The following is a 9621-nucleotide window of genomic DNA, read 5'->3' on the forward strand; positions in this document are numbered from 1 at the left end:
CTGGCAATTTGTAAATCAAGATTGGATGTTTTTCTGAAAGATCTGCTCTAGGAATTATTTTGGGAGGCCTGTGTTATCTGTGTGTGTGTTTGGGGGGTGTCAGACTAGATGATCAAAATGGCCCCCTTCTGGCCTTGGAGGACAGGGCCATCAATGGCTATTAGCCAGGATGGTCAAGGATACAGCCCCATGCTCTGAGTGTCCCTAGCCTCTGTTTGCCAGAAGCTGGGAGCGGACAACAGGGGATGGATCACTTGATGATTTCCTGTTCTCTTCATTCCCTGTGAAGCACTTGGCATTGGCCACTGTCAGAAGTCAAGATACTGAGCTAGATGGACCCTTGGTCTGACCCAGTTTGGACATTCTTATGTTCTTAATCTATTGCTCTATTTCCCTGCTCATGGATTTCCAGAGAACTATATCGGTTGCACATTTCAGCAGAGGCACAAGAGCTCAATCAAGAGCATCCCTGAATAGTTGCCTAGAAACTCTGTGATTCCTAGGGTGAAAAGGGCCAGACAATGTGGCTGCTCCCTGAAGGCCCATCTCTGAAAACCCATTGATGCAACCACTGATCCCATCTGAATGTCTAAATCTAACAATAAACCATGTGGCTGGGCCACGCTTGGGTTGGAATTAGTTGGGTTTGTTCATAATTTGATTTCTAGAGATGGCCACAAACCAAAGCCCCCCCCGCCCCCACCACCACCATCCAAACGCTTCTGCGCTTTGGATCCAAACCTGGATCCAGGTCTGAATTTTGCAAGTGGCCCCGTTACCTCAAATACAGGCTCAGCCAAACCCCCAGATCTGCAGCATCCCCAACCTTTAGGCTTTTTGAAATCTGTCTCAAGATCTAAATTTGGGGGCGTGAGCCTGCCTTTGCTGGTTTCCGAAGGAACATCTTGCCTGACACCTGCTTATTGTGTCATCCCCTGGGGATGCGGTCAGAACCTTTATGATGTCGTGTTGGAATGTTCACTTAGTTGTCCCCTCCGCAGGCTGGGCAGAGCCTGGAGGGGAACTCAGCCAGTGGGGACAAAGAGATGTTGACTTCTGTTTTGTAGACGAAATTCAAGGGTGAGCTGCTTCAAGGAGTGAGCGAGAAACAAGCCCCACAAGAACATTCCTTACAGTTATACCATTTTAAGACCAAGTCCCTCAGTCCCCTCAGAGGCATGGCAGGAAAGATGGTAAGTACATTGTCTATTACATTCAACCTAAAACAGATACAGAGACTATTAACCAAAAAAACAGCAATCTTTATGGATGTTTGGCTAGAAAATCCTGCATTTTAAACACTGTGGGTCAAATTCCTCCCTACAGGCAGTGGAGTTACTCCGGGCATGAACATGGCTCTTTATTCTGGCTTTCCACCTGCCTCTTAAAAACAATTATTCCCCATAGGGTGTGAGGGATCAAGCAAACGACAGTCCCATCATCCCTTATTTGCCCATCTTACCAATGTAATATTCAGAGCGAGTTGCATTTTTACAAACACAATGGGAAATGATCCCCGGGAGGACTGGGATGGACACTTCCTCCACTCTGTCCCCAACAGGACTTTACAGGATGATAACCAGAGATGGGGAAACCTCAAAAAATTGCAAAGTTCTGTATGGAGAAGCAGCCAACCCAAATTTATCACAAGCTCCTTCCCATAGTAATAAGGCCACAGGCTCCCAAGAACATGGCTTTGTCTTAGGCTTCCAGTTCTGTCTTGGGACTACCTAGTGACTAACCTTTCTGACAATATTTCCATCCTGTTTCTGGTCTCGCCTAAGCCCAGGAGACGTAGTCAGAGGTGAAAATGAAAAGTTAACCAAACTGTCTTGGCTCTGGGGAATACTATGGTTTGAGTTTGGGGTGAACATTCAGGTCAGTTCTTTATTCTAATTGGCCTGGTTGACTGTGTCCTTAGCCATAATGGAGCAAATTTAGCCCTCAAGTAAGTGGATGCAACCCTGCCAAAGTCAATGGAAATTGCAGCACTTACATTGGATCTGAGATGTTTTGTGTAACCCCAAATCTTCCTGTTTGGGATGCAATCCAGCAGCATCCTCTTTCATTCTGTCTCACACATCTGGGAAGCATACAGAAAAATCTTCTCCCAAAGTATCTCCCCCAGGCCCACTTAGCTGATGCACCTAATTCCTCTTTCTACAGTTCCCTGAAATATTAATAGGTGACTCTGAGGACACTTTCAAGAAACCACCAACTGGAAAAAACATCTTTCGTACCAGAAGGGATGTGAGGTTGATAAGCCCATTAAGTGCAGATGAAGAATCCCATCAGAGTAACAGTCTAGCAGACTCTGTGGAGAGAAGAGAGGTACTGGTTACTGGTCCTTTCATAGGAGCTCATAAACGTCCCTCCTCTTTTTCATTTAGTCTGGGATCTCAGGGTTCTAATTACTTTACATTGGTGGCCAAAACTCCTCCACTCAATTCAGCTGCCAGGTCCCATGAGATGATTCTGCCCATGTTGCTCGTACCTCACTGGACCTTCCTGTTCCTTTGCTGAATAGCTTACCTGGCAAAGACATCCTGCAGAATCACTCCACTGGAGCTGCTGGATCATTCGTAGTATAGATTCTCTCTGTGTAGAAGGGAAAGTGAGGAAGGGAAAACCCTGGATGATAGGAAGGGAGGAGGCAGCTCCAGATTTAAAGCAGGGCGACTCTTACACTGTGTCCTTTGTACATCAGGAATTTGCTGCTGAATACAAATGGCACAAGGATGGAGATGGTTATGGCCATAAAGAGGAACCTGGGATAGAGAACAAATGCAAGCTCCATGAGGCAAGCGGAGCATGCAAGGAGGGTGAAGGAAGCCAGCTGCAGCAGAAGCCAGTGTATATATCTTTGCTTGATTTTGGATGGGTAGGTGGAGCTGTATCTCTTTATAATGCAGCGTTGGGGAGGGAGAGGTAGGCAGGTGCACACTCAGATACCTCAGCCAGGGAACAAGGAAAACAGAATAGCCAACCCATCCCCTGGGCAAGGATTCTCTGGGGAGGTCACCAAAGTGCAGCAGACAGTGGTTGGGGCTACACAGCAGTTCATAGAAATTCTGTTCCCCAGCTCCACTCCCCCTCATCTTGACAACAGGATGGGGAGAAGTAATTTCAGAGTATTTCAGAGACACATTTGCTCTTTGCTCTGCTACAGTAGCCCCAGTGCAAGAATCCTCTCTATTCATGATGGGGTTTGTGTAGCTAATGCAGAGACAGTCCAGTCATCCCACAGATGGGAGGAGCTCTGCCTTGGCAGAGCAGAGGAGGCAGCAGGTGCATTCTTTTGGGCATAGCTCATGTCGGGGTATTTCGGATAATAAATGTACATATATATAAATTACAAGTGACGGGCTGAGCATCCACATGGGTTTGGAATTTTCCCCACCTTGCCAAGCAAAGCTTCCATTGCCAAATTTAAATGAGGGTTGGGGAAGAGAAGGGGTGTCTCAGTGAGCCTGATCTTAGATCTGATTTCAGGGGGAGGCCAAGTGAAACGGGTGGCTTAGACTGAGCTTTGTTTTGAGTTTTCTGGTTCCAAAACTCATGGTGAAACTTAAGGGTTGGAAACCACTGAAAGCAAATAAAAGAATGTTGGGTCAATTCCCTACAAACAGGAGCCTCATCCTTTTGCACAGCCCTCAAATGAAGCTGTTCCGCTGCTTTTAGGCAGAATCTCACACCCAGAGACTAATCCCAGTGAGAAGCCCTGACATCGTGTTACACTGTTTGTGTCAGGACATGGGGTGGTTGTGACAGGACATATTTGCAGATTGCTGGGATGTCAGGGTGCAAATGCTGCCTATTAAGTCCTTGGGGCAGCCGGTGTAGGAAACAATCACTTGAGGCCAGAGAGCAGACAGCTAACCAAAACCTCCATTTTATTTACAGAAACAGAGAGCTCACTCAGCCGGTTGCAACCGGCTGAGCTATCCCTTAATAGTCTAACTCAGTTGCCATAGTAACAAAACCCATGACAACCAAATACACAACACTGCCCTGCAACGTCGGAGTGGGATGACTCTGTTTCTGTCTAATGTGTTATCTACCACCTGGCTGCTGGACAGGGGAGTGTTGAGGCCCCTTTGCTCATCTCCATCAGGAAAGATCCCAAGTTGCTTCCACAGCACTGGTTAGTTTGCTCAGTGCTCTTCGTATGTGGCTTACCCTTTGCGCGGGCGGGCACACACACACACACGGCCCTGGATTTGAGAGCCATGGGCTAGGAGTCATTGCTCTTCACAAGTTCTCCTTTCCTTTGATGGCCATGGCAGTTCTCAAACCTGCTGGAAGGCAAATGGAAGGCAAAATGGGGAAAGGATTGGGCTGCGATTCTTATCCTTCCGCATGTTTCTGTTCCGTAGCTGCATGAGATGGGTGAGGAAGAAGAGGAGGAGGAAGGGGAACCACACCAAGTTGTCCCAGGCAACATCACTGCAGATGGATGTTCAGGGCTGGCAGTGAAGGAGATTTCTGGTGATGGTGCACACCAGGAGCTTTGGACGCCATTCACGAGCAATACAGAGGAACAGCTGGAGTCCCGAATGAGTGAGGTACCCTGTTTCTTTTGTTAGGTTTCAGAGTGGCAGCCGTGTTAGTCAGTATCCACAAAAAGAACAGGAGTACTTGTGGCACCTTAGAGACTAACAAATTTATTTGAGCATAAGCTTTTGTCGGCTAAAACCCACTTCATCAGATGCATAGAATGGAACATATAGTAAGGAGATATATATAGAGAACGTGAAAAGGTGGGAGTTGTCCTACCAACTCAAAGAGGCTAATTAATTGAGAGAAAAAACTTCTGTAGTGATAATCAAGATGGCCCAGTACAGACAGTTTGACAAGAGGTGTGAGAATACTGAACATGGGGGAATAGATTCAATGTGTGTAATGAGTCAGCCATTCCCAGTCTCTTTTGGGGAGGTGCTCAGATACTCCAGCGAGGAAGGGCAGAACAACTAGATAGGGAGGAAGGTAGATATTGGTTGAAGGCTTCAATACTATCATGTTCGGCAAACAAATCCATCTGAAAAAACAGGCAGGAAAAAGTAGTGTCTATTGGGTTATGCCCCTCCCACGGAGTATATATGGATAAACTAAAGACAAGGCAACGGTGATCACAGGGTTAAAGACCTGCCCCCATGGGGAAAGCACTTCCTTAACTCACAGGGGAGTTGCAAGGATAATATGCATTAATGGTCCCAAGGCACCGCACTGATCAGGTAGATATGAAGGAATTCACTTCGTCAACAGGAGCGTAACTCTTTAGTGCAGGGAGATTATGGTTATAACAATAAACCCCTGACACAGATAGCACCTTTTGTCTCAAATGATCCCAAACAGCTCTACAAGCTAAGATGCAAGTTATAAAGAGGAATCGTTTTGCTTACCACCCCCAGTGCAGCCACCTCTGGGCTAAACCGTTTCACTACCACCTTCCCCAACAGTTTAGGGCAGAAAACAAAGACTGGAGTTACCACTGCTCAGAGCAATGGCAAATTTGGCCCACAGGCTTGCATGGGGTGGTGTGTGTAGTGGGGGAGGAAAGTTGCAGGCTTGGGCCTGATGAAAAGAAGCAGTAAGTGTGGTGTTTAGCCAGTATCTCGTCAAAGGCAGGTGTGGTTTGAGGATGATTATATTGTCTGAGCTGGCTTGTTTCTGCCTTCCAGCTGGGCTCGATCTCACACAGTTTCAAGATAGAGGGTAAAACCACCCCTCCGTTCTCCAGGCCAGAACACCCTGAGAACAGCTCTGGGGACTCGGAGAGCTACTGCCTCTTAGATGAGGATTCCATCCTGAGCGACTCCGCTGTCTCCACCGGCTACTTCCCCTGCTACAGAACGTATGGCGAGCTCCCACGCTACCAGCCGTCCCACAGTGCCAGTTCTCAACCAGGCAACGCAGAAGGGCGGGCAGGAAGCAGCTGTGATGCCAGCGTCCAATGCAGCGGGTGCTCCGAGGAGGACCCGAAGGTCTCAGATACAAGAGCCAGTGACACCACTCAGAGCTCCAAGGATCGAGGTGAAACATTGACCTGTGAGACCGTACCCAGCAATCCCAACGCACCAAGCGGGGGACCACTGGCTGAAGGCAACAGACACAGACCATCTGGGAAGGAATTTGAAGGTCAAAAGGACAGAGATTCTAGTCAGCAGCATCTAGCATTGGAGACACAAAGGGGATTTGGTCCAGAGGTGAGTGAAAACCTGAAGGAGCCTGAAGACACCCTCACAAAGGAGGCTGCCTCTGAGTTACTCGTGCCGGGGGGCACACCCTCATTGTCTCTGGGGAAAGACTCGGGACAGCTGCCAGGGACAGAGCCTCAGAGCAGCCTGTTGCCCAGCAAAGGCAAAGTGCCCACATCATTACACTCTGCAGCCACCACCAAAAAATTGTCCCCAAAGAAACAGCAAAAGCAATGCAGGAAGGAGGAGGAGGAGGAGGTCCGCCGTGCAAAGCTCGCCCCACTGCTGGGCCCAGGGGATGCAGTGCCCGGGCGGAAAAGAGGCTCTCGGTTTCCATGTGGGCACAGCCCAGAGACGGGGCACTGTGAGGTACGTGTGAGGTTGAGAAGCAATGCCACCTGGCCCGGGACACCTGTTTTGCTCCCAGCTTATGGGACTTAACTCGGTTACGTTTTCAAACAAGCACCTTTGTGCTTTCTCCCCGGCCACCCATCCCACAGGGGAGACGCTCCCTGTAAACCTCCACAAAGCCACTTCCTTGCCCTCCTTCAAACTCCTCTGTGCTGGGATGCCTGTGCAAAGCTCGACAACAGCCCAGCAGCTGGTGTGCTGCGACCACCAGTTATCATGCAGCAGCAGCATCTCCTTACACTCCCCTTCTGCCGGGCGGTAGCCACTTATCTCATACTAACAGCGTGAGCTCTCTGGGGCAGGCAGCGTCTTTGTGCCAGTGGTACAGTACCTAACACAATGGGTCTCTGATCTGCTGCTGGGGCCCGTCAGCATCACCACACTAGACATAACTACTAATGCTCCCTAGCCCCAGACCCCTTGTTTGTTTCCAACTTATGGTACTTAATCATTGGAGTGCTGGAACATCTGTGCTGTCAGGGGCCAGCCTGCTCTCAAATCTGAACAGGATGGGAGGGTAACACGCCCCCTGTTGCACATTCTCCATCCAGAGAGTATGGAAAGAGAGCACGCTCATGGTTGGAGCAGAGGAAGAGGAGACAGAATTCCTGGGTTCCATTCCCAGCTCTGGCAAGGACTCCCTGGGTGATTTTAAGGAAAGTGCAATCTCTCTGTGCAAATAATACTGCCTGAGTGGTTCTGTGAGGAGTCATTTGTTAAGATACAAGTGATTTAAGATTCTTGGATCGAAGAGCCAGTGGAAATGTAAGGTATTAACAACAAATATTAAGCACATCAAGGAATAACACCACTTTGCATTTCTATAGCACGGTTCATGCACAGATTTTGAGTGCTTTAAAAACACTGAATGAGCCTCCCAAACCACTCGGCAAGGTAGATCCCGGTCAAAGATCACGCTGCACTCCACGGCCATGCGCCGTGTGGAGCACAGCAGCTGTTGAGCAGTACTGAACAGTACTTTTGGGGCAGGAAGTGAAGAACTGAAAAACTGTCAGAAGAATTGAGGGAGGCCCAGTTTAGTGACCTGAGCTGGAATATGGACCAGCCTGCTAAGGGTTAATACCCTGACTCTTTTTAGGAGTGTCATGAGCTCATTCATAACCACGTGGAGTCAAGAGCACAGCTGGGAGGGAAATGGTTTTCCCATCCCCTAAGAATTTTTGTGTTTTAAAAACAAAACAAAACAAAACAAACCATCTTCCCAGGTTGAACCAGGATGAACCAAAATCATAGTAACAAAATTTTACAAACTGATCAGCCAAAAACATTTCTCACATGCCAAGTAAAATATGTCATTTCAATTTGACCTTTTCAAAGTGTAAATGAAGTAAAATTCCAAAACAAAGAATCATTTTGAAAATGTCAAAAAGGGAGATTTTGATCACATTGTACTGTGACCCCCTTCTGACAACAAACATTACTACACAACCCCCGGAGAGGGGACCCAAGCCAAAACCCAAGGGTATCAGCCCCAGGTAGGGGGCCTGTAACCTCAGCCCCACCATCCAGGGCTGAAGCCCTCAGGCTTCGGCTTCAGCCCCAGAAGGTCTAACGCCAGCCCTGGCGACCCACACTTTGAGAACCGGTGGATTGGGAGATGTGTGTCAAAACCAACCCTTTTCCATAGACAGTTTCAGGCCTTCTAAACTGGAGTTGGGGTGCTGTTGCCAAGGGAAGACTCACTCTGGTTTTGAAGGAGTTGGTTAATCTTTAGAGGGCTCTGCTCCAAGTATTGACCCAGCCCAAGGCTCCGTAGCTGGTGACATCTGACCCCCTACTAAAAGGGCAAAACCCCTGCCATGTAGCGGGATATTAACATTCCGTAGCCCTAGCCCATGGCAGGTGACATGGGCCAGGAAATAAACACCCATTCCGTCACTGCACTTCTGTGCTTTCACACCTTTATTACAGGGGATCAGAAGAAAACGGATTCTTTGGCAAATAAAGCCCCCCAGAGCCCCTCAGTCTGGAAGGGCCCTTGGCAGTGAAATAAGGGGACTATAGTGCTTCTCAATTTCCCTAGAAGCAAGAAAGATTGCAGAGAAATGCAGGAGCATGAAACCTCCCCCCTGCTGGTACCTGTTTCCAGCCCAAAGCCATTGGGGCACGAGGCGCCTTTCAAACAGGAACTGTTAGAGAATGGGTCCAGCTAAGGAACATTGTAATGGTCCCACAAAACCCTGCTGTCAAGAGTGACAGCTGACAGTCCCGCCCATGTGCAGGAGGAGGGGCTAGAGAAGGCTCCTCCCACCAACTCCTCCCTGTCATTGATATTTGTAGATTGAAGCATCAGGAAGTGGACAGGAAGGAGGGCACGGGAAGCTCTCACCACGCTCTTGTCCCACAACCTCTGGCAACTGCACCGGTGAAGAGCCACGATCCACCCCCTCCCAGCTCAGCCTGCGCTCCTTGGGAAACTGGGTACGAAAGATCTTCAGGAGGTCATCTACGGTGAAGCCACAGGCCGCCAGCAGCTGGGGGACAGAGGAGGCCAGGGGACAAGTGGGCAGTAGGCTGAGATGGTGGATCTCCCGCAGGCGGAACCGCATTCACCCCCATTAAAGCACCTCACCTCCGCCTTCCTTGGCCTCTGTGAACTTCAGGAAGATGAACGGGTACCGCCACACACCCAAGGCTGGGTATTTTTCAAATATATATTATTTCTGTAACAGCTTCTGGTTTTCTCTGCTTTGCTTTTTTTTGGGAGGGGCCTGGGTATCCTCTCTCAAAGCCACCCTGGATCCAGGGCCCTTGTGCACTGCTGTGTGCACTCACTCCCCAGGGAAGCGAGTGCACGCACCTCATGTCTGGAATCCCTCTGCAGCTAACACTGGGCAGCACAGACCCTGCCTAGCCCTCCTCAGCTGGATAGGACCCAGGGACTCAGACCCAGGATGGAGTAAAGGGAGAAAGATTGGGGCTACTCTGCAGAAAAGAGTCATCATACCAACACTTGTCTAAGCCAGGAGAGAATTCATATCCATCTCCATCC

At 49.0% G+C, this 9621-nt stretch overlaps 1 protein-coding gene across 2 annotated transcripts; it reads left to right on the forward strand.

Moving 5' to 3' along the window:
• The first annotated feature begins 1011 nt into the window (after nt 1-1011).
• On the forward strand, nt 1012-9277 carry LOC123353389. 2 transcript variants are annotated; one of them, XM_044994419.1, is made up of 5 exons: nt 1013-1193; nt 2167-2331; nt 4377-4565; nt 5682-6566; nt 8910-9277. In XM_044994419.1, the coding sequence occupies exons 1-5, from the start codon at nt 1179-1181 to the stop codon at nt 9189-9191; spliced, it is 1536 nt and encodes a 511-aa protein (XP_044850354.1). In that variant the 5' UTR covers nt 1013-1178; the 3' UTR covers nt 9192-9277. The 2 variants fall into 2 exon arrangements, with proteins under 2 accessions (XP_044850355.1, XP_044850354.1); XM_044994420.1 differs by lacking the exon at nt 2167-2331 and having other exon boundaries at nt 1012-1193.
• The last annotated feature ends 344 nt before the right edge of the window (nt 9278-9621 follow it).

Source organism: Mauremys mutica, chromosome 20 (assembly GCF_020497125.1).
Source record: "Mauremys mutica isolate MM-2020 ecotype Southern chromosome 20, ASM2049712v1, whole genome shotgun sequence".
Lineage (NCBI taxonomy): Eukaryota > Metazoa > Chordata > Testudines > Geoemydidae > Mauremys > Mauremys mutica.

What these genes read in the sequence shown, in the direction of transcription:
- LOC123353389 (XM_044994419.1), top strand. An exon ending in ACTCTGTGGAGAGAAGAGAG is followed by an intron (nt 2,332 to 4,376) that starts GTACTGGTTACT and finishes TCTGTTCCGTAG; the next exon opens with CTGCATGAGATGGGTGAGGA. An exon ending in CAGAGACGGGGCACTGTGAG is followed by an intron (nt 6,567 to 8,909) that starts GTACGTGTGAGG and finishes TGATATTTGTAG; the next exon opens with ATTGAAGCATCAGGAAGTGG.